General features: G+C 40.0%; 3 protein-coding genes across 9 annotated transcripts; 1 reads left to right on the top strand and 2 right to left on the bottom strand.

The window, feature by feature from the left end:
* Window positions 1-134: 134 nt before the first annotated feature.
* Window positions 135-23,747, bottom strand: LOC118412431 (leucine-rich repeat-containing protein 71-like). 5 transcript variants are annotated; one of them, XM_035815295.1, is made up of 19 exons: window positions 21,091-21,247; window positions 20,164-20,241; window positions 10,471-10,586; window positions 9,999-10,129; window positions 9,285-9,344; window positions 8,528-8,690; window positions 8,017-8,092; window positions 7,809-7,883; window positions 7,525-7,593; window positions 7,078-7,237; window positions 6,627-6,710; window positions 6,224-6,313; window positions 5,742-5,852; window positions 5,275-5,314; window positions 4,700-4,723; window positions 4,187-4,275; window positions 3,859-3,967; window positions 1,851-1,969; window positions 135-1,301 (listed from the first exon to the last, which is right to left on the bottom strand). In XM_035815295.1, the coding sequence occupies exons 1-19, from the start codon at window positions 21,138-21,140 to the stop codon at window positions 1,170-1,172; spliced, it is 1,776 nt and encodes a 591-aa protein (XP_035671188.1). In that variant the 5' UTR covers window positions 21,141-21,247; the 3' UTR covers window positions 135-1,169. The 5 variants fall into 5 exon arrangements, with proteins under 5 accessions (XP_035671188.1, XP_035671192.1, XP_035671190.1 ...); XM_035815299.1 differs by lacking the exons at window positions 20,164-20,241; window positions 21,091-21,247 and adding an exon at window positions 23,635-23,747; XM_035815297.1 differs by lacking the exon at window positions 4,700-4,723 and having other exon boundaries at window positions 21,091-21,242.
* Window positions 11,852-16,665, top strand: LOC118412439. 2 transcript variants are annotated; one of them, XM_035815307.1, is made up of 4 exons: window positions 11,854-12,134; window positions 13,312-13,420; window positions 13,753-13,820; window positions 14,192-16,665. In XM_035815307.1, the coding sequence occupies exons 1-4, from the start codon at window positions 11,924-11,926 to the stop codon at window positions 15,259-15,261; spliced, it is 1,458 nt and encodes a 485-aa protein (XP_035671200.1). In that variant the 5' UTR covers window positions 11,854-11,923; the 3' UTR covers window positions 15,262-16,665. The 2 variants fall into 2 exon arrangements, with proteins under 2 accessions (XP_035671201.1, XP_035671200.1); XM_035815308.1 differs by lacking the exons at window positions 13,312-13,420; window positions 13,753-13,820 and having other exon boundaries at window positions 11,852-12,134.
* Window positions 14,473-19,356, bottom strand: LOC118412429. Of its 2 annotated transcripts, none has more exons than XM_035815290.1 (7): window positions 19,034-19,356; window positions 18,654-18,872; window positions 18,401-18,494; window positions 17,678-17,804; window positions 16,758-17,258; window positions 16,376-16,464; window positions 14,473-14,721 (listed from the first exon to the last, which is right to left on the bottom strand). In XM_035815290.1, the coding sequence occupies exons 1-7, from the start codon at window positions 19,203-19,205 to the stop codon at window positions 14,676-14,678; spliced, it is 1,248 nt and encodes a 415-aa protein (XP_035671183.1). In that variant the 5' UTR covers window positions 19,206-19,356; the 3' UTR covers window positions 14,473-14,675. The 2 variants fall into 2 exon arrangements, with proteins under 2 accessions (XP_035671183.1, XP_035671182.1); XM_035815289.1 differs by having other exon boundaries at window positions 14,473-16,062; window positions 16,329-16,464; window positions 19,034-19,289.
* Window positions 23,748-25,105: the final 1,358 nt, after the last annotated feature.

Below are 25,105 nucleotides of genomic sequence, written 5' to 3'. Positions count from 1 at the left end.
TTAATATCCGATATGTTCCAAACCACCATATATTTGATTTCATTATACACCATTATAATGAAAAGATACAACATTCTATATCATTACCTTAAGTTAGCTGAATAAGGGAAAAGATGACACAAAGAACAGGGACAAGCTGAAAGTTTGGTGTGTTTTAATAGCCAACATGCAAAGTGATATAACGTTACAAATGTAATATTTATTTGGCAGCATATAGAGATAACTATTTCATACTTGTACTTTGATCTTGAAAATGAAGTGTAACTGTTTGTTTTGTATTTACAACTGCTAAAACACAAACATATAACATTAACATTTGAAAATGAAAGCTTTAAATAAAAATAAGATAAACTTTTCAAATGCAACTAACTACAAATTGATCTTGCTAAAAAATGTATGACTCATCTGCAGCAAAAGTTACAATGCAGCATCAAAACTGCAATAAACAATGATGTTTGGCGATACAGTGTATGCATGTATCTTTAAAATCTTTACAACAGACTCCAAATTTCTGGTATCCTTGTCATAAATAACAGTGTTTCTACAGTATAAACTGAGTAAGCAGCATCTTTTTGTACATTTACTGTGTATAATGTACATGTGTGAAACAACAACAAAATTGACAATGTAACTTTTCCACAAAAACAGCATTTGAACAACTTTCCCTGTTTCCAGTATTGCACACTCACTAGTCCAAAATACAGTCTTCCTTAAAAACAGTTTAAAAATACATCTGTTTAGTAGGTTTGTAACTCTTGCTCACAATTCAAACAAATACACATCAATATCATGTTGGTGCTCTTAACAACAGAAAAATAGAGTCAATAGTCTTTAATATGACATACAAAAGTCACAAAGAGTCTGTTAAAAGTTCTTCTTTTTTTATACACATTATAATATACACACACACAAAAATTATTACCATTGAGTGACAGAGAGGTAACATGATCACTTAACACAACAAACAAAATATTTTGTAATGCACATGCAGTATGGGGTGTAACAGGCGAAAATGTACTCGTAGCTATAATACACCAAGGTACATTCTGGCCAGGGGTACATTCTGCACTGTTACACCTGCATTGGTCATGTTAGTGCCAGTATGCATCATTTTGAAATCCAACATTGTAGTCTTGCTCTGCAGTCTTTCTTGCAGCCCAGCAGTATTTCTACACCCCAGTAGTCTGTGAGATGGAGTCCTCGTCAGGAGACTTGGCAGGAGGCTTGTACAGAGGGTCTCTGGTCACCATCAATTCTTGGATCTTCATGTACAGATCATGGTCGGGAGGAAATCCATTTTTCTGAGAAAATTTGTAAAACCATTAATCTAAAAGAAGTACCATCAAAATGCACGATGGAAACATTAAAAAACAGCAATCACACAATTCTTTGCTTTATCAAAGGACAAAAGTGATAATGCTCCTTTAAGCATGTCATTTAAAATAAAACTTGACAGACTTTTAAAGACAATTGGCCATCAGTTCTCAGAATTACCTGGACTGTTATGCTTAGAAACAGTTCGAGGTAAAGGTAACTATCACAGTATCACATACACTGTGATGTACTCAAGATGGAATAGAGCAGTAGATTTGTAAAGTCATTGCTTTTTAATACATAAAAAGATTTTTTCATCATTCCAAAGAGGATCGTCATTCAAAAACCATGACAATCTGTTCACAGCTCTTGAGTATACTTGTTCTATTAGCCTCAAACAAAATCAGCCCCTGCACTTAAATGCTAGGGGACCCAAACCTCAATTTCTAGTTCAGCTGCTGCTGTCCACAGACACAAATACAAACACAAACAGCGTATAAACATCACCTTGTTGGTGCAGGTAAGAAATGCCTCACCTGTAGAGATAGCCTCATGAGCCCTGTACCACTGGACCGTGATCCCAGCATGGTTAATGTGATCTGGTACTGGATCCCCTTCAGAAGTGCCTTCAGCCCCGCCTCTCCGATCTTATTTCCTACACAACACAAGGATCATGAATGTAGGCATTAAAATTTTGTTTGTTTATTTTGTTCCACAAAACCAGTAAACCACCTTTAGGTACAATGCTCCACTCACACCGTGATGGACCCCTTATATTTTTTATTACAGTCTAAAAGCTCCAGGTGCTGATAAAACACTTCCCTTTAGACTACATTAGGGACTGTACGATATTTATCAGGGGGGGAGGGCTGGTGCGTTAGGGGGGGAGGGCCATGTTAATTTTTTTTGAGGTGGGGGGAGGGCCATGTTAATTTTTTTTAGATAGGGGGGAGGGCCATGTTAATTTTTTTGAAAGAATTTTTTATACTCTTTTTGTTTTGATATCTTGACATGGCCCTAAAACTGATAAAATAAGCCTTCTGAATAGCCTAAAATGCAAGAGCTTCCGGGGGGCTTTGCCCCCCTAGGCCCCCCAAAGTGGCGCTGCCCTGGACCAGTGTTCCTGCCAGGCATACGTCATTCCGTCTACAGACTTATTTTTTTCTGGAAAGACGCAATCGGCTCGGCTGAGTTTCCCAAAATATTTAAGTTACAAAAGCGGTGCACGGTAAATACGTGAAGAATCCAAAACTATACACTTTATTTTTTATTCAAAACATTTCTTTTGTTTCAAAAAGACAAAATTTGCGGCAGAAAAAGGGGCCACAATATTGTTGTCAAGTGTCGATCGAGTCGGCTGTGCACTGGCATTGGCGTCCGTAGCACATGCCGCGGCACGCCCCCCTCCCCAGACGGACTGTCGATCGCAGCGCCCAGCACGTCTCTTCTGGCTACTCCTTCAAGACTACACCAGCACTGATCACTGCCAAAGATGCAGCAGATCGCCCTCCTTCGTATAATGTATAACGTTCTTGGTCTACTCTACTCTATGTAAAAAGAAATCCAGCGGTGAGCCAAAGATTTCACGCCGAAAACGGGGTTACCTGAGGTCGCACGAAACAAAAGCACGCTCATGGAAAATGACGTCGCGGCCTTGTAAAACCCGACCGATTCGATAAATTTGAGTAAAATCATCGGGCAAAATAGAAAAAAACACAAGGTGTGATGGCGCCGTTTATTCTATCCTCTGGAAAAACTACTAGCATTTGATGCGGGAGGGCGCAACATCGATCACACGAGGTAGGCATTCTTTTAATATTCAATGCCGGAAAAAAATTGGCAGGATTTTTCCATGGGCTGACGAACTCACTGGCTAGAGCCCTGTTTGGAAGCATCAAAACCCCAAAATTTTCATATAGACATGACTGGACAAATAATACCCGGGCCAGATCACGGACTGCTGATTCCCCGAGCTTATAGTTATAACGTATTTTTGGGGAGAGGGCGGACGTCGATTACTGAAAAACGGGAGTAAAAAAGGCAACCGGCATCCAATCTCAAGGGCATAATTTTCCTCTCAAGTTGCAGGAAATTCTGTTTTAGAGGGTTTGAAAATCCAAATTTTCCCGGGGGAGCATGCCCCCAGACCCCTGCCCCGACGCTGTGAAAAAATCCTGGCGAGAACACTGGCCGGCGCCCTTGTGCCCTGACGTCTATACATGTTGTATTAAGATTATTTTATCGGTTGTTTTTCTACCTGTTTAATGATGCCTGTCGGGGGGAGGGTCATGTTGATTTTTTTCAGGAGGGGGAGGGTCACGTTAAATTTTTTTGAGATGGCGGGGAGGGCCATCAAAAAATTTTTTGATCCGACTTCCAATGCACCAGCCCTCCCCCCGATGAATATCGTACGGTCCCTTACATTTTTGTGAACTTTTCAGTGTACCCAAGTAATTTCACTAATATCATTTTTGGCAACGCCTCAGGGGCGAAAGCAATTAGTACCTACTAAGTCCTTCATAATGATGATGTGTTTGTACTTACTGGAGATGTTGAGATTGATGAGAACTCTGTTCCCAGGGATGAACAATTCTCCATTTATACTCTCTGCCTCCTCCAATAGTGGGTTGATGATTTCCTGTACCTCAGGAGTCTGGATGGAGAAAGACAGCCTTTATCAACAAAGCATTCAATAATGCTTTTTTACAATGATTTCTTTGACTCAATTCATATAGATGTAAACTTGAACTCTATATGTATATACATATAGAGACCAACCCCTTCAGCTCTGTCCTGCCATTTACTACATTATGTAAACTAATACACCCTTCATGACTACAGCTTAGAAACAACACAGTAGTCCTGTGCCCACCTCAGGTTCAGTAGTGATGGTCCCCGCCGCTGGACCCTTCTTTCCACCAGACTGACGACCTTTGCCCTTGGTTGTCTTGGCAACACTCTCTGTGAGGAAAACAAAACCAATCAAAATGGCTGACACTTACGGAGATATGGAGTATAATTTGCCCAATAAAAAGTGTTTTCTCAAATCATTATCATCATGTGATAAAATGCAAGGAAGAATTGCATTGGTTGCCAGGCTCTATCACTATCAAATCATTGATTTATAATTTTGTTCACAGCATTTCAAACCATTCTAAATAAATCTCATGCCAAAAATAGGAAAACTTTTATCTAGTCTAAAGGATCACTCTCACAAAATCATGTCAGATCATTTGATTGGATTGTATTCAATTTTATGTCAAATTTCACATTTATTGATTTCAATATCATGATGTAAATTATTCATCTGATTAATGTTAGTTAGTATTGTTAACAAGTTAATGATGGTTAAGAGAAGTTAGGATAGCCAACACCAATATATAACCTTTTGAGACACCACGTTGTGCGTCTATGGTCGTGCAGTTGTCCATAGGATGAACAGAGTGAGGGATTTGGAGAAAAGACGAAAGGATATTAAAGAGATGGACATTAGTTTATCTGTACTTTTACTCTGACATGCATTTTGTATTTAGAGCAGAACCAAATTCTATGATAAAATATACATTATGTGGTAAAATCACCATGTGCAAATTATGCCTGACTGAAAACTTTAGCTTGAACATAGCCATCTGTGTCGACAATTATATAGGACTCATGTATATACATGACATTGTACTTCATTTCAATACTTATCATCAACTTGTTACTAATTATATTATTTCTTATTGATAATCATTTATTGAGCAGCCTCCTTTTACATTACAACCAAAAACAAGCAAAAACTGAGTAGCATATCATGTTTTCAAATTTTCCTTCTGGTATCAACTTTGTGTTCTGATGATATTTTATAAAGACATGAAAGTGTTGAAATATTAAGAATTGAAATAAATTGAGTACATTTCACCTTTTTATGTTCTTAAAGTCAATCTTCAGTACATATAATATTATATTCTTTCTTACCTTTTTTCTTGTCGTCTTTTCCTTTCCCCTTGTCATCCTTCTGTAAAATGGAATGAAAAACATTTTTATCTATAAATTTCCACACATTGATTGTGTATTGTCTGTGGTGACAAAAGGCAAGAAGGTTAAGTAACATGAATACAGCTGTATGTAATATAAATATAAAGTAATGAAGTAATGTCATAATTGGACATGTCAGATTTGACAAGTAATTAAATCCATTTCAAAATTCTTGTTCTTTTAATTCAATTTTTTCAATCTAAAAAAGGAACTAGTGATAATTTTGTGAAAACAAGATGCCTTATTAAATAATTCATTTGCTGTCTCTTCAAAGCATACAAAATTTTGTTTAAGAAAATAGCAATTGCGGAAGATTCAAGGAGTAACATATGCCCTGGCCAGAAGACACATTGGGTCTATTTTGACTGGGGGTATGTTCTGTCCTGTTACACAGACAAACTACTGACCTTTTTCGCCTTGGAGGAGGAGCGTCCAGACTTGGCCGTGGACTTGTCCAGCTGAGACCGGCTGCTCTGACTGACCGGGCGATCGCGGGATTCTGATCGCTTTGGGATGGGCTGAAAGTATGCAAAAAGGAATCTTAAATTCCCCATTAAAACACAACACTAAAATATTGAAAACACGCACACAATATGTTGGAGAATTTGTAAGAATCCGTCCAAAAGTTAACATTGGTTATAAAACTTCTAAGTTTCTCAAAGAGGACAACCCAAGTGCTTGTCCTATTAGGTTGTTTAGTCCTTTTTTCTTAGTGACCAGTCATAAGCTGGTTTCAATCATGTCCTCATACTTTTCCGTAATATTGTTTGAAGGTTATCAAGGTTACTTCAAAATTTGAAAAATATCAATTGTGAGGCTGAAGTTAATTTTGCTTTAAATACTATCACTAGAAATGATGAAAACAAAATAGATAAATGTTCTAAAATACCGATATCCTGATATCAGGAGTTCCTTTTTCAGAGATGAGCTTCCTCCTCTCTACAATCTCTTCATGGGTCAGAGCAAATCTGGACAGCACCTGATTGGTCAGAAATAAGTTAGTGAAACATTACAAGCAGTGCAATTGGCCTTTGCAGCAGGAGGCAAACAGTTACAACCAACCTTATTGGTCAGAAGTTTGTTTATGTTACAAATGTTACAAGCAGCACGATAGGCCATAAAAATTATCACTTGGGGACAAACAGTTACTAACAACCTGATTGGGTAGACTCATTAATCAAATTTAACAATAATTTAAGACGGATTTTGATTGGTTCAGGAAAGTTGACAATGACTGACAGTACAAAGATATGGCAGGTGATAGAAAGCTTTATTGGACCAGTTGAGCTTACCTCTCCTAACTGCTTGGCACCTTCATCTCCAATGGCATTGTTGGCAACCGACAAAATCAGCAGCGTTCTGTTCATCCTCAAACCCTGGGGGGAAAAATGGGCAAATGATTTCTGATTTCAAAAATGTCTGAAAGTTTGAAAAAAAAACTGACAGACAGTAAATCTTACCTAAAATGAATCAATAAACTTAAGCTGCAATCATGATCACATGGGCTGTGATTATTGTAAATTTTTCTAACTCTAAACACCATCTCATAAACCAGGCTCACACTTATGTATGCCACTACTTTTGGAAGGAAAGTTACCAGCCAATCACATTGCATTTTGACTGTAAGCAGTGATGGGATTGGTTGATAACTTTCCTTCCAACAGCATGAGGGAAATCTTCTGATTGGCTAGCAGCTAGCCAACTGGGACTCTCTACATATACAAGAGCCACCAATCAACTCACATTTGACAGATGGCAGGCCCCCACATCTGTGATGAGGTTACTGTTCAGGTTTAGAACACACAGACTCTGGTTCCGCGTTTTAACCGTGGACAGCGCCTTCCCAATCAGCTCCGCACCCTTGTCTGATATCTTACAGCTCCGCAAGGACATACTGACTATCCTGGAACAAAAAACAATATATCGTAAATATATAACTCTATACTATACTATACTATACTATACTATACTATAGAAAACTAAATATATACATGAAGTCAAATATACTAAACAAACAAAAGAACAGATCATTCACAAGTACGTTTGAATGACATGGTGAAATAATACATCTAAACATTTTAGTCCATGAATTTCAAAATTTACAAGGACCAAGTCGTATAACGTACAAGAATGAGAAATATTGTTGGCAACACCTCAAAGGTGGAGCCAATACTACCCTATCATACTTACATGCTGTCCTCCCCTATAAGTTGATGAAAGCCTTCTCCAGGTACAGGATTCCCATCCAGTTTTACAGTTCTGGGGTAACACATTATAACACAAGAAATCACTGACAAATCCTAACAAATACAGATTATATAACATTGTATACAATTTCTGTAGTCACTTAGTTACTTTCATTCTTTTGCACTGCAAATATTGCGGGATTCTTAAGGCCTTATTGTTTCCTTCTGGAATTATCAGAGAAACCGTTTTTGTCATGACAGGTGCACAGTTTATTTCATAATACTCACCTGAGGTTGAGACACTGTGATGCCACTGCTGAAAACTGGGCCAGGGTGTTGTCAGTTAAACCCACATTCCACAAACTGAAACACAAGGAAACAAACCTAATTATCAATTGTTTCTAACAGTAGGATTTCTAGCAATTTCTAGCATTTCCTACTTTACTCTGTATAGCAAATACTACATACAATATGTAAGTAAAAAATGTTTCCTTACTCTATAGTGTGCAACTTGTCTGCCGCAGGAAGACACAGTCTGAACACATCCATGTAACGTTGGTCAACCTTCCAGCCTGGAGTAAAGATAGCAGAATATTGGTCATGACAACATTCTACAGGTCAGAAACTTTCTCTCACAGTTTCTTTGTATACTATAAACAACAGGTCACATTACTTAATATTTGAAAATGAGCACAATGATCCAAGTAGATCATAATGCAAAAATTTCTTTAATTCTATCATCTTTTTGAATTTTGGTGGAATATGTTCCAGGGTCCATTTGCTGACGCACGATTGTTGCAACAATCGCAAACTGAAGGTATTCCTGTTGTGCAACCTTCTTATAGAAAAGAACATTTTTGGTCCTTGTTTCCTTTTAGTTTTGCCACAGACTACTTGAAAATTTTTCGACATAAAAAATTGTACGACAACTTATGATGCATGTGACTCATGTGCTGCTTGCAATGGATTTGTCAAATTTCTGGAAAGGAAACATAATTGTGTGTCACCTCTGATGTAGATTTCTGTCATGCTCTTTCTGTCCTCAGGTTTCTCCAGTTCTACCTGCACCTTAGGTCGGAAGTAGTCGAACTTGTTACTGGTGGTGTAGGTGGTGGGCGGGGCTTCCTCGGGGTCACCTGGGGTGGGCGTGGTCGGCTCCTCCACCTTCTCCTGAGAACAGCCAACCACAAGGTCACAGTTAATTGATTTATGTTTGCTGTTGTTTCATTGGTTCAGCTGCAGCATACCACAGCATCAAGGTTACAATGAAGGTTATGAGAAATTTAGAACTGATCTAAATTGTTGCATGACTTATACTATATACAGTCAAAACTGCCAAGAAGACCACTCGGAGGACTGATAAAATGTGGTCTATGTGGACAGATGGTCACTATAGCAAAAATTCTTACTAAGTTAATTGTTTGTGTCAATGGGAAAAATTGCTATCTATGGGACAACCAAAAAGTGATCACATTGGCCAACTAGTCTTTATGTACCCGTGGGCACTTCTACATGTTTGACTTTAAATAATTATGCTGTGTGGCCCAAGGGCTGCAGAAATGGAGATGGGTTCTATTCTATACACCAAGATTTTCTTTAATTCTACTTTTAATCTATAATTTTGCCTATCTAGCCTACTACAACAAATGGTACCAAGCCGCACTAACCACCAACACAGAGCTAAATCTAACACTAACTACCTGTACCTACATGAGCAACTCACTAGCGCCCCCTACATCGGGACCAGACAACTGCAGAACTTACCATACGAGAACTATGGGAACTTTTACAAGGGGTCTCTTTCCGTGACAGGGGGGTGGCACACTTGTACGTAGGGAGAACACCACAGGGAAATGTTAGTGAATTATCATGTTTGCAAAAATCTACAACAAACTACTAGACTAAGTATACTGTTTCACATTATCAGATTGCAAGACTACAAAACTGTTACAATGATGATATTAGTTCTGTTATGTTCAGAACAAACTCTGGCATCATTCAGAAATACACTATATATATATAAACCATGTTGCAAAGTGTTTTTTGATATTGGCATAACAAGACCCTTTATGACAAGTAAGATTATCTATTTTTTTCTGCAAATTATTGTTGCTAAGCATTGCTAAGTATGATGATGATGAAGTATCTACAAGAGATTATTCAAAATACGCATCAAGCCATTGTTTACACTGAATGGCAAGCTTATGCAAAATTTTAGTTGCCAAGTTGCATTTGTTTGATGTAGCCAAGGACTGCATTAAGAAAAGGTATTGCTTTATCTGTTGCAGGACCATTCAAGCTATATATATTGGGAGAAAGTTATGCTTTATTCATAACATAAACATTCGAATTAGATCATGAGGAAGGCTGCAAAACATAGACATTAGCTTAACCCTCTCCCTGACGCTTAACCACATAGCCAACACAACTAAGGTACCAAATGGCTACCTTAGCAGGCTGAAGGTTAATAATGTGTACCTTAGGATCGGGGGGAGGGGGAGGCTCAGGGCGGTGGGGTCTCTGTGTGACCTGGGGGATCTCTGTCAGCCCGGCACGTTTACACAGCTCCAGATAGTCAGCCTCAAAATCACCTACACAGTTATACGGCTCTGAAAAAAAAAGGTTCACTTATTTCAAATAGGACCGGTGACACAACTATAACAAAATGAAACTGTTTTACGGATGCAATAGTTCAAACATCACACATATTAGCTGTCATAAAGCATTGAAATATGTCTATAAGATATGGAAAATTTTTCCTCAGAGAACATTTCAAATTTTAAACTTTATTTCAACATACAGTATTACATTTCCTTATGTTGTTTTCTTTCTCTAATTTTGTTAGCTGTTGTGTAAAGGGATATCTACTGACAACTTTTGAAAAATCGATTCCACTTTCATCTATCAACAGAAAAGATTTTGTTTATTTTTTATATAATGCATTTTGTACCAGGAGTTTTGTTGTTGTCCACGTCTGTTTCCTGTGACGTTGCGGAGGTGGTTCCACCGCGGTCTCCTTTCATCACGCGCTCCAGTTTCTTCCCCATCTTCACTTTCCGGGCGATACTGAACAAAACACAGGGAGACGTACAATTGTTTTACAAATACATGTAAAAAGACAATTTCTCACTTCATATCAGTACAGGGATACCCTGCTGACAGTTGCAAGTGAAAGCAATATTTTTTTTATCTATTTCCACCTTCTGAAGTAAAATGTTCAACTGTCATATGATAAGACCATTTCCACTTGCGTCATATTAACATCGACTATCATAATTCCACCAGGTGCTATAATACCGCCAGCTCAAAAAACGTTAGTATAGAGGTCTTCCTAATATTGTCTTGAACACCGAATGTTAAATATCCTACATGTAGTACAATTCAGATGTTGAAGACAATCTTGGGAAGGCCTCTGCAACAACGATTTTTGAGGTGGTGGTATAATGCCACCTGGTGGAATTATGCGAATGTATGTTATACTTTGGGATTAATAAGAGATACACATGTATTGCGACATGTAATACATTGGGATATCCCAACTTTGTTATTTGCCAGCAAATGCCAGATTTTCCCCTCTCCAGGTTTAGTAAGGGTGATATCAGGAATGACATCTGAAACTGTGCTACAAATTGCTGAGATGGCCAACTTAGATAACAGCTAATTGTCATATGTGCAGTACATAGTTTTCATAATTCATTACATAATTCATTACTAGTTGTTCAACTTGTCAAAGCTTGAGCAGTGGACACATGAACATGCACAGGCACACCAACATGCACACACTGTCACACACACTTTCACACACACAGGCACACCAACATGCACACATTGACACACACACACACAGTGACACACACACAGTCTCAAGTTTACATATGAACCTTTCGAAGAGTCATACAAACCAGTCAGACAAAAATGTCCATTAGCTCATAGGGAAGCCGCCTACTCAAGTCCCCTCCACAGTACACCAGTACCCTAACCCCCCACCCCACCCCTAACCGGCACCCTGGCCCTGTCCAAAATAACGGTACAATAATAACCCCAAAACATGACCTACTTCTGACAATCAAGTTATACATTATCTCTAAGTAATCTAATTGAAACCTACCCGACTTTGGAACGAATCACTTCTCTCTATTTGCCACCAATTAGGGTTAAATTTGCTTAAAATTACGCCTCCACACAACAACAAAAGAAACGTGAAAACTTTGTTTACATTAGGCCGCATCACATACTGACCCGACAGGTCAGCGTACTGCCGCAGAACAATGTAGTCCCAGTAAAACATACGAGCGATCGCGCTGACGTCACGGTTACGTCACGTGACGTCATGGTAGGCAAAAAGCTGCTGGAGGGCGGGCTGAACCCTCCTCGCCCACCAGTTGCGCGCGGGAAACGCAAACATGCCGACCAGTTGTTGTGCGCTGAATTGTACTAACCGGAAGGATAAAGGCAGTAGAAAGAAGTTTTTTAGAATCCCTGCGGAACCAGGACGAAGGGCTGCATGGCTTAGAGCCTTAAAAAGGTCAGATTTTGAGCAGGGAAAGAAAAACCCGACCGCGGCGTGGACACCACGAGGCCACGAGAGAGTGTGCAGCGACCATTTCATCTCAGGTTTGTGATCTATATGTTTTATATTTTGTTGTTGTCCCCCTTGCATAAATACATTTTTCGTGATGTAATAGTGTACTTTTCGTTACACATCTGCGGAAAGCTTAAGTAAGTTTTGTCGCTGATTCATGCCATATCAAGGATAGTGAATATTAATGTTACATGTATCAAAGTTTTACAGCGCGTCCACGTGGGAGGGGGGGGTCTGACTTATAAATAGTGGTAAAGTATCTGGGATGGACGTATACATATATAGTATACCAGAAGTATAACGTACATCACTTAACTGATTGACGAAGACATCTACAAATGTTTTAAAATGTCTTTAAAATCATCTACATCTACATGGGAATACCCCCAGATGGCCCTAGCCTGGTTACCAAACCCCAGCCCGATCTCAAGTATCTATCGTGCAGGGGTCTGGCCGGATGGGATAGGAACTCTTCTCAATTTTGCACCTTATAGTGGGCAAAACCCCCACCAATAGAACAACACAGGATCAGCAGGAGGTAATTACACCCCTGCCATGATTGGTTAAAGACCCCCAACTGTCCTTTTTGAATCCATACCTTAGCTGATTCGCTACAACTGTGATAGCCTGCTGACCAACTGTGGTGTGTTGTAGCTGGCTACCTGTGGTGAGAGTGGTCATCAATCCTAGGTTCTCCTCCCACTGATCAACAACCTTTCTACAGCCATGTTGCCAGACCCAACACGAAAGATATATCTTGAGGTTGGGGTATGGAATCCAGGCTAAGATGGCCCCTACTGGAGCATATTGTGTGGGGAGGCCCCCAGCGGGTAGACCTCCACCTTGGTCCGGACCATTGTGGGATAGTGCAGGGGAAAGAAAGAACCAGACTGTGGAGTTTGATCCACTCACACCGGGATGATCCCCTGCTCTTTTCGATAAGTGTGGTGGGTTCTTTCAGTTTAACATGCCGAGGTGTGTAGCCGAAGCCAGGTACTCATTTTTCACCTTAGTGAAGTGAGGAAATAGGTGTAAAGTATGGTTTAAGTACCTTTCCCAAGGGCACTACAACAAAGTGACCTATCAGGGATTCCAACTCATACTTATCTTTGGATTATGAGTCCTACACCCTAACCACAAGACCAATTGCCACCTCATTTTAAAATCATGTTTATAATACTGACAAGTTCTTTGCTTCTTGCATTGCAGGGAACCCTTCTAAAGACCCTGCAGATCCAGATTACGTCCCAAGCTTGTTTAACCTCCCAACCTCAGCAAGTTGCAATCGTTCAAGAAACCCAGTTGCCAAGAAAGATCGGTAGGTAACATTGGGGTTTTCAATGTTTCTTTATTGAAATTTGATTTACTGCTCATGCTGTTCATGCAGGCAGGCTGTTCATGCCTGTGTGAAACATTGCTATACTCTACCTCCTTGCCTGAGAAGATGACCATGAAAGTTTTACCAAGGATTCAGTTAAATCTCACAAAGATCCTGTAAGTTACTCATGTTAGAGTTTACACCTAGTCAAATGTTTTATATTTCATAACATTCACAGCAGTAATCACTAAATGCTATGCTAACAGAATGTATGTAGGAAACAAAGCATGCAACTTTGATTTACAACTTACAACATGCTTCATTGTTTGCAGGTATATGCGTGCAGCAAAAAGGCTGCGGGTGTCATCAGAGAATGAAGCCCCACCTACATCACTAAATGGTAAGGGCATTACAGAGGGAATAAGAAAAGTGTCTAATGGATACAATCAGTAATCCTAAACATATAAATTCTTGATCAACAGTTTAATCTATCATTCTTGCTCAACAAGTAAATCTATCACTTGTCACTTATTCAACATGAATCACATACCATACACACAAGACTACTTGCTACAAAGTTTATCCGCTTGGTTTTCGGAGTGGGGATATAGATGTGAATCAAGTAGAGAAGCATGCAACCTGCATGAGTAAAATATTGAAACAACAATACATACATATGAATCAGAGTTTAGAACATTCAGTTCAGTTCAGATATATGACACTCATAATCACATAGCACTTTCATTGAACTTCGGATTTGCTTTATTTCAGATGAAGAAATGATCGCTGACCCTCCTCCTGAAAGTGTAGAGACTCTGAGAGACCCCCTTCCTGAAAGTGTAGAGACTCTGAGAGAACAGCTCACAAAAGTACAAGAGGAGAAATGTAAGTTGGAACAGTTTTGCGAGTCCCTTCAAAGTGAAGCTGACAACCTTAGGGAAGAACGTGATCACCTTCAAGAACAAATCAAGAAATCATCAACATCAGCCTCCAATCTCACAGATGCAAAATGCAAGCTCTTCACTGGAATACCTACTGTTGCACTGTTTATGTTTGTGTTTAGACTTGTTAGTGATTTCATTGCTCCTCTAAAGTCCATGTGTCAGCAGGATCAAATACTCATGACTCTCATGAAGTTGAGACTAGGCCTCAAAAATGCTGATCTAGCTTTGAGATTTAGTGTTTCTGCCTCCACAGTTTCAAAAGTCATAAACCGTTGTATTCCAATCTTAGCTGTCCGACTAAAGTTCCTGATTCATTGGCCGTCCAAGGAAACCGTAAAGCGCAATCTTCCCAAAAAATTTCGGAAAAAAAAATACTCAAACTGTAGAGTCATCATTGATTGCTCAGAGATTTTCACTGAGAGGCCATACAATTTAAAGACCCGAGCAAAGACCTGGAGTAACTACAAACACCATCATACGTTCAAATTTCTGGTAGGTATTACACCTTATGGAGCAGTGTCATTTCTGTCCAGTTCCTGGGGTGGAAGAATTTCTGATAAAGACATTACGCTAAAAAGTCGTTTCTATAACAAAGTGGAATATGGTGATATGATTATGGTAGATCGGGGATTCACCATTTCTGAGGAACTTGCCCTGAAAGGAGCAACACTAGTTATGCCACCATTTACCACAGGAAGGACACAACTCCCGGGGCGTATCGTCCAAGATGCCAGACAGATATCAGCTCTAAGAATTCATGTAGAACGTGCAATTGAAAGAATCAAGAACTTCCAAATTCTCAGCCAAATCTGTCCATTAACATTTGCCCCTCTACTCAGTGACAGTGTTGTTATCTGTGCGGCTCTTACAAACTTACTTCCAAAGCTAATCAAGTAATTTTTAATGGCAATGTTGTCTGCACGAGCTGGCCTTTTCTGTATATCAAAATACTGAGATTGAAGGTAAAATGTTAAAGGGACACAAAACAAATTTTTGGGAAGCCCACTACAATATAATAAGTATACCACAAAGTACAATTCTTACTTGTTTTACATTAGTTTTTTAAAACATGACATAAAACTGTAAAATGCCTTCTATTGTTATACTAGTATTTTTAGTATTTCAAACTGTCCAGTAGGATTTAGCATTGACAACTGGGACAGAACCAATGGCCCCTTGGTTTTCTCTTGATGCCAACACATTTGTAATGGAACCATTCTGACTCACATTCATTGTTATCACACTTTACCATCCTACCATATGCTGGTTTCTGACAAGAACAGTAACGTTTGTTTGGGTCATCATCTTCCTGGAAAGTCACATCTACTCCAGAGTCTCCACACTGTAACTTGTGGGTCAGTATCTCAGGGATAAGACTGGACTTTACAAACTGGACACATGTAGACAACATTACATTTAACAGTGACTGGTCCCTTGGAACATTTACTACAACCATGCCTGCATTAGTCCACACTACAAAATCACATGTTGAGACACCGGTAACCAGCATATGTGTCTGGACTTGGGTGTAATATCTGTGCCCTGTCTTTAGCTTACAATCCTTATCTAAACAGTAGTTGGCATCTGATAGACACAGATCTGCAGCAGGATAGATGTCCCTGTACTTGTATGGGCACTTGATCTCAATCACAGTTCTTCCATGGCATGAACACTGTCTCATCCCATCAGGAGATGCACCTATATATACAACAGTAATGTTCAAATTAGTGGCAAAGTTTCTGATATTTCAAACATGAACATAATGTACTTACTTTTGATACTTGCCAAATGCTGCAAATGGCACATATTCACTTGGTACGAATACAGTGCAATTGTTAAAACAAGTACATGTATTTCATTGTTACATCAACAAAATCATAAGTCAATTAGACATTGTGTAGTTGGTACTCAATTACATGTACTATACTTCATAAGTTTGAAGTAAGAGCCAAAATTAGCTATACCTATGAAGGGAAAATCCTTGTAGAGAATGAGCCCCACTTCCTCCAATTTCACATCCTTGCAGATGCACAAGGTAGCTTCCAGGTACTGTTGCCTTGCCTTCTCCTCCTGTTTCATCCCCCATTGTATAGCTGGAACCTGAAAGTGAAATTCCCTATTTAGAATTTCTGACATAGAAAGCACAAATGAATTACATCTCTAATATGACACTATCTCGCATTGACTGAACATTTAGACTGTCACACTTTGCAGAAATATTTAGACTCCTGGTATTGTTTAAATCCAAATAAAGATCAGAGCTACACTTGCTCTGGGATTATTATGGTACATGTTCCAATATACAGGGTAATGTTGTCTCTTTGTGTGCCTTAATTACCTACGAAAAATGGCTTCCTGCAAGTGTACACTGTACTAGTTTTCAGTTAACTCACTTGGCTCAAATCCTTGCAGTCATATTGCATGACCTTCCGTACTGCAGTGGTGGGGTTTGATGCATGAAGGACATCATGCATGGATGTAGAAGTCACACGACCCTTGCGTTGCTGACGCCATAAAGCAGACTTGGACTGCCCCACTGTAGCTTTGTTGAGGTTTGTGATTTGCTCGGGGTTGCACCGAACATCCTCAAGGATGCTGTCTACACTAACACTAGTAACAGGGACTTTGGCTGGATGACAAGACCTGTATACCACAGGGGGAAGCGTCTCTGTGTTGACATCTGACTCATCTTCTGATGCTGTGTCTGTGTCCTCCTCCTCTTTAATGACAGCACTGGCAGTGGGACACAGCTTCCTCAGTTGTGAGAAAGCAGAAGCGGCCTCTTCTTCACTGAGTGGTGGCACATCACACTGCGGCTTCCGGCGCGCCTTCTTGATCTGGACTCCATGTTTAGGGTGCGAAAAGTCCATGTCCTCAGCCCTTTGTGGATCAACCTGAAAGAAATAATCCACAAAATGAATTATCAATAATATATGTGAGAAAAAGCATTATACAGTGGCCATGTCAGATATTACACTTTACAAAGAGGAACATCTTAGCCTGCAGTCCAACCTTGTTGTGCTTTAGTTCGCTCCCAAAGGTCGCTACCCCATGGCATTGACGGGGTAGCCACCGTTGGGAGTGGACTAAAGCACAACAAGGCTGTACTCCAGGCTAGGAACATCTACTATATTGCTGTAAATCTATAGTGTAGTGCTATATATTGTGAATTGGATACATGTAAATGCCACATGATTTTGTAGAAGCAAAGAAATCCATTCATTAATGTAAGTTATAACAGTCTACTTAGGCAAAAAAATTGTAGACATTGAAAAAAATTCTACTCAATTATAATGCCCAAATATGAACAGACCTTATCTTTGTAATATTTGTTCCACACGGCCTTTCTGCTGGTGCATGACGTCCGTTTTTCCTGAAGAGACCTGGAGGCCTCCACTGCGAACAGCAGTGCAGCCACATGGCTGCAGACCTCTCCCAATCTACATTGAAATATAACAAAAAATGAGTATACATTATAGGTACTATAGTCAGGAGCAATTTTAGAGTTACCGGTAATGGTAAAAGGAACGGATAAGTTGGCCAGCTTCACAGTACAATGAAAGATTTGCCTTATCTTCTCATTATGGAAGTCTCTGTGATATTTGAATATTTCTACTATATACACATTTCTTTTAGCATTATCTACATCTACATGATGATATGTGTTAGTATACTCACTCTCAGGAACTGTTGATAACTCCAAATTACCTAGAAAACGAAACACATCAACAAGTAAAACCTGCAACAAGAACATCAACAAGAAGAAATGCATTTGCAACAGGTACAAATACAACTGGAAACCATCAAGCACAAGAACATGAACCAAGGAAAAAAATTAAGACAGTTATCTTGCCACATACAAACTGCATGGTCGCTCCTCCCTGGAAATATACGGAGGAACATTTACAGGTGAGTACTAGTTTGACTTTCATTATTTCTAAAACTGTTTCTTGCCATGGACCTCATCTGACGAGAACACTGTTAGATAAAAATGTGACTTTTTGGATATGATGGTCAATGCAGTTATATTACCTACCCTGCCATACAAGTGCAGTGAGCTGCCATGACATAACCCTCTTTTTTGGTCAAACACACCCATGGGTTGTGAGGAGTCTCTGTTACTCTCTGTCCTGAAACACAAATGTAACAGAAAAAAAAGATAATACAGTAAATATAAAAACGTATCTGACAGTTAAATACTAATCACGCATCTCATTCTTCATCTTCAAGAGTTCTCACTACAGGTACATGTAAGTAGAAATATTGTTCCAATGCACTCCAACACCCACCTGGCACAACCTTGGCCTTAAGGAAGCAGACCTTCACATTTTTTCCAATAGGGTGGTACCTGCACTCCCTCACATGGCCACTTATAAAGAGATTGTACGCCTCCAGGGATTTATAGGCTTTCATGGCTTCTCCGTTAAACGGACCTGGAGCCTCGATTAGGTAGGTGTAGATGCACCCATAGTCCGTATCTGGCCAGAGGCTCAAATCATCCTTCCAACCTGTATAACATACAAATGATAATAAACATAACGTTACGTAGCCAGAATTTCTAGAGATTAGCAACAAACACATTTACACGTACTCATGTTTTTGTAACCTTTATCTGACACAAAAATCTACCTTATCAAAATCTAGAAACACATGTACACATGATCCTCACCTGTCAGACTGTATGGGTCAGGTAGGCGTACACCGTCACCAGTCACCGCCGAACCAGTCACTTCCGGGTTTGAACTATCGCCGGCGTCTTCGACACTTACCATTAATTTCTCAAAATACCTGGTTCGGTCATTAGGCTCCAAAGAGCTAATGTAGCTGTTTGAAGAACTCATATTGATTAAACGTATTAATTAAACCACATTAGGAACAGAAATATAACAGCCCGGAACGGATGACAGAAAGCCCGTACGGCGGGAAAATCAAAACAACCGGAAACACATGACGGAAGTCAAGAGGGCAAGGGTCATTTTCTCCCAAAATATTACACAAGAAAAAAAAAAAAAAGACTAAGAAGTAGTGAAAAAAATACAAAATCTGAAAAAATCCCATGGATGCGATAAAAACGTGGCTGAAAATGCGCAAATTCGCGTAAACAGTACGATCTGCTTCCGCGCCGGTATGCTAATTAGTAATCTGATCTCCTAACGCTTTTTGCCTACCAGTCAGCGCTCGTGCGCCGAATACCCCGGATGTAAACAATAACAGCGATTGCTCGTATTAAATCAACTTTAAAACTAAGTTAACAACAAAACAATGTATGGAAGATAATTTCTATGACTGGATATGAAATATCACAATGAAAAATAACCGATTATTCTTTGTAAAATTAAATACCGGGTACTTGGAAACAGTTTGATGTATATTAATGCGCAGGTGTTGTCATTAGCAACACTGCCAACAGTGCGCTTGCGCCGTGAGTGCTTGTAACAGGTGGATGGAGCCTCGTTCTGGTGCAAAACTTTCTTTTCGCCAAAACTTGTTGAGCTCGTTTGAAATTTGGGCCCTTAGCAGCCTCCATTGAAACTACAGATGTTACAAGCGTTTGAATCAAACATACTAGGTGCTACTTTTATCTTTTTATAGTATTTTTTTTTTTCTCCACGTTAGAAACTTTACACGAAAGAGTCATTTTTGAAAGTTAAAAAAACGTCGTCTATCTTTAAGACAAAACATAGCTTAAACGGCGTCCTTGTGCATTAACGTTAATACGTTAATGTTACGTTACCTACTAGCACTTGATACGGTTACTATGTGAATAGAGTCAACACACTAGGTAACATGTCCACATACCAGTCCTCATTTGCTGTATCCAAACTCTCAGTAATGTCAGCATTCTGTCCCAGTCGACTTACGGGCCTCGGCACGTCACTCAAAAAGTAATTAAATCAAATGACCAATCAACAGTCGTCTGACAAGCATTGTACAGAGCAGTCTATATTTAGTTCATGTACGTCAACCATGTTTGACAAGTCTATTAGCGCTTTAGGTTAAGGTGTCAACAACTTTCTTGTTAGCTAGCTCAGTCAAGGCCACGTTATACTCAAGGAGGGATCCACACACTTCAAAAGTTTAAGAACGAATCCAAAAGATCTACCATTACAGATAAAGCACCACTAACATTTGATCATTAGAAAGATAAGAATAGTAACATGATTTTGTAAACTAGAAGTGCTGACATGAGCCAAACCGTTACTATTTGCTCGTTACCATGGACACGTATTAAAAAAAGCGTCGTGCTTTTTTCGTTCTTAACTTTTCCCGTTCATTTTGTAAATGGTGGCGTTGTTTTGCAATATATTTTTAACGTGTTGGAAAATAAAACTTGATTGGAGAATGACTTTTCTGTCCACTAAATTATGTGCTCTATGCCCTGTTGTTGAAAAGCAATACTCAGTGATTGCCATATGGCTAAACATGAAATAAACGGATTGAAAAAAAATTGGCTTTGACCAATGTCATGAATAGAACCTCAAAATTGCTTGTTATTCCATTCAGCCAAAAAAGTGAAAAATTTCAACAACAATTTCAAAAACACTGTAACGTTAATAGACGAAAAGGCTAACTGGCGTACATGCATATTTTTGGCATGTTTGCAGTATTTCATTGCGCACTTTGAAAAGGGCACAGATCGTAAAGGAATTTAAGCTTCAAAACGCTTGAACGAGGAAAATTTGACATCACATCATCAACAACAACAAAACAACAACCCAATCCTACCTCCGAAACCGCGACTTCCCCTTTAACTCCGTTCCTAGGCGATCGGCCATCTTGCTACAGTATATCTCCACTGTACCGCGAAGTGTAGAAACTTCACTTGAGCCAACGAGACTTCTACCCCAACCGATAACTAACGATCTGTGCTACAGCTCTTCAAACACCCTGTACTTATTACTTGTCAAGTTCCAACTGGTGACCAACTCAGAAAAAAATGAAAACTTGTCAGCCACTTTAAAACCTGTTCCGCTTTCTCTATCATCCGACTATGTAATGGCCAAGGCTTGAAACAAATCGTAACTATATACCCGTCACTTGGAAACATTGATAGAACATTCATAACGTGGTTGCTTTATGCGAGACAAAAAGGCTTTTGAGTTTAATGTTTGCCAGTAGAACTATACGCCGTTAGGGTAACAATAAGGTACACTAGAGGGGCTAGAAAAATATCTTGAATGTTTGAGAACGTGTGACGGTACGCAAATATTGTCACTCCTACAGGTGCTCTTATGTTTGTTCGCTTATACTTCGACTCCTAATTGCTTGAGGATAACCTAGATTAGAAGGAAGTGCTTGGTTAAGCTGAAGAAATGCAAACCCTTCAACGTAATTCCTCTTACTTCACGAACTGAATTGGAGACTAAGTCTTGAATGCGCGCGCATAGAAGCAAGACGATAGTTTGTTTATTCTTCCTGAATGCAAAATTTAATCTACTAAAAGCTTTATATTACAAGTAACAAAGTTTATTTCATCGATGAAGGTTAAACCCAGAGGCCAGGAAAACGTTGTATTTCCTGTTTCCCGACCTACCATAGAAAAACCTGCTGACCCTAGCCTGTATTTTTTGGTAGGCAGTAGAGTCATAATTTCCAGACTGCCTATCCTATCTAATTATCTAATGAATGATAAATGAGTCCATAGACTTGTAACCACCGTACACAAAATTAGCCAAACCGTTTGACATTGAAAAAAAATAATTGTCCGCATGCATTTCAGTTTTTACTTTGTTATACTGTATTGTATCACTATCCCTTTACCTGCTTTCTAATCATACGGATAGTAGTAGTAGTAGTTGTAATCAAACTGGCTGTTAACGGGGTGGTCATACTCGTAGTAGGCCATCTTGCAATTTTGATAATGATGCCCCAAAAGACATTATGTCTGTGACAGACTCAAACACTTACAAGGATCCAAGGAAGCGCTTTCCGTAACAAAACAGGTGAGTTATGTACTACCCCTGTCACATTATCCACGATCTTGGGACGTATCGCACACAAATATAAATTTCCTTTTAATCTAAAATCGACAGAGGGTTGCACGTATTTTTCACCTAAAAACCGCCCCTGTCACATATAAGCCATACTTTGTACCTTGTACAATTGTTGTACAATAAAGTTATTATTATAAGCGAGGCTCGGGCGATTGCCGCAGAATCGTCGTCCGATCGATTTTCGCCAAATGTGACATGGGTATACGACAAAGGCAGGACTATCGCCAAAAATTCCATCAGGGTTTGCGATCGATCGTGCGACGATCGTAAGACGAACGTGAACTAGCCCTTGATGCTGAAAAGAAATGAGCTCACCAAACAATTTTTGCTGCCGTCCTGAAGTTTATGTGGCTTCGTCTAAAACTGGTGGTAGGCTTTCCCATTTTAGGTGGACAAGGCTCGAGACACTCTTCCATTCTCTCCATTTTGTTCGGCTTTCTGGTGATCTCTGATCTGGTGAGTAACTAAACGAAAGGAATTGTCTGTCCGCTCTCCTAAGGAATTGTGGGATCAAGTTTAATGTCCCCCAATCCCGGCCGCTGTAGTTGTCTGACTTCGTGTTATTAAACAACAGTTCGCTCAAACCATTGCAATACCTAGCGACACACATGGGACAGCAAGTTTTTTTATTGTTTCTGTAGCAGGGTATATTTTTATATGGAGGGGTTGCTTGCCCTTACGTATACGTACACTTTAACGTGCGATCGAGGCACCCCCTCAAATACGGGCCCCTCCCCCATTTAACGTCCCTCCAGAAAGACGGCTGCAGCCCCAACCAAGATGCCCTAACCCAGGATTGAACGGGGTCTCCCAGTTACCAACTATTTACTTTCCAGGCAGAGGTTAGGCTCTGGCAGTTTTGCAACGTTTTTAGTCGTTTTTATCGGGCTTTCTATTTTGTACTTTGATGTCTCAAGAAAACGGTACATACCATCTTTACCAGCCGGTAGCTACTCGCCCCCAGCTTGTATAACTTTTAAGGCTACCCTTTAGGCAAACGACGGTTGGTTTTATGGACTGATAATGAACCACACTACCTTCAAGATGGGGACATTTCGTGGGGAATGCCAAACAAACCGACCTTGAAAAACATCTTGAGTTATAGCTGCAAACACACAAACGCAAAAACAGCCCTCCTGTCGGAGGTCACTGGTCTCCTTACCGGAGGTAAGAAGTTCATCCGACTTGGAAATAACACTTGTAACATTTTACGGTAAAAAAAAGGGAATCTCATCATAACGCCATATCATCGTAAAATTAGTCCATGTATGCTTACCTGCGGAATTTGTCCGCTCCGCGTTTCTGATCCATGGTTGAATCAAAAGATTTTACACCGACTCTACCGAGAAGCGTTGTGTTAGTTGAAGTTTTAGCTCAGAAAATGACAGAATGTGTAAACAGCCGTCACTAGCTTGGGCAGTTTCTCCGTTGCTAGAAGGGGTTTAGTTCCAGCATAATCCCGTCTATTTATGCGTGAAGAGCGCACTTGAGTAACTCTAGTCCTGCCCTTGTAAACGCAGCAAGGGAGAGAATTCCATTGAGGCGTAAAATTTGCACAAACTTGGCCTAGGGGGACGGCCCCCTACCGCGTCTGTGGTTCACTAGTTTGCAACCCAACCTATGGCCAGGAAGGTCGGAAGTTCGACTGACATACTTTCCAAGCAGAGGTTGGTAGGGGAGATTGCATACCCTGTTTTCTCTCCATGTGCAGTGCTGGCATCAGAAAACGCGAAGCATATGGGGAAAAGGTGACAAGCTTCCCCACCAACCTCTTATTTGAGGGTACAACTTACATATATAATTGTGGAAAGATCCACAGGACCAAGCCTTGCACTGCCCAATGTTCATTCTGTTTTCAAAAACATACCCAGAATTTTCTCGGTACATGTACAGCGAACATGGGTACTGCACGTACGTATCTGTATAGCCCCGTGCTAAATAAAACTGGAATGTGTAACGTTTTTATATTTTGCCGGAACGAAAACGTACACTTGGGCAAACCTCTCTTGTTCGTGCCTGTTTAGCCTGGATGCCAGACTGTTCAGGGCCTACACAGGTCGTCTTTGGCTCTAAGGGCAACATGCCCCAAAGAATTTTTAGCAAAAATTCCACCTGGGTTGGACCATGTCACGATAAAATTTCATGTTGGACCTAGCATAGATCCGACGAGCTGGCCTAGCCTGCGTAGATCCTGGAAGCAGTCTGACACCTAGGCTATGACTGTTGGGGATATTTTGGTGCCTGGGTACGCATGGCGTAGACACAACAGTGAGGCTGTATGGTGACTACCTATCACTGTACACCTGCATACTGCCCATGTTTAAATTTGTGCCACTCGATTGCACACATACTGTTGTACATGTAAACATAGACCCTACGATAGCGTAACCTGCAGTTTATAAGGGGCACGCTAGATGGACTACGACTAAGTTCATATCACAGACAAAAACTCATTCACAACTTTTAACGTTATATATCTCATCATGAATCAAAATTCTCTCACAAAAACTTGAATTCGCATGAATTGTAAAGCCGACTTAACCAAAGCTATGTACATATGCTCATATGCTCAGAGAGTGCTACCTACCTACCTCATATTTCGAGATGGACGGATGCCTGCTAGGTGAGGAGGGTCACGTTAAGGGCTTTTTCAAGGGCACAAGATCGCGATATCGGTGACATAACAGGATATGAACCCAGGACCCCTAGATTCTGTGGGTAAACACCATACCGTTACACCACACGAG

Source organism: Branchiostoma floridae, chromosome 3 (assembly GCF_000003815.2).
Source record: "Branchiostoma floridae strain S238N-H82 chromosome 3, Bfl_VNyyK, whole genome shotgun sequence".
In the NCBI taxonomy this organism is placed as follows: Eukaryota; Metazoa; Chordata; class Leptocardii; order Amphioxiformes; family Branchiostomatidae; genus Branchiostoma; species Branchiostoma floridae.
Note: the sequence above shows the minus strand (reverse complement) of the source record. Positions and strands in the feature narration are given on the sequence as shown.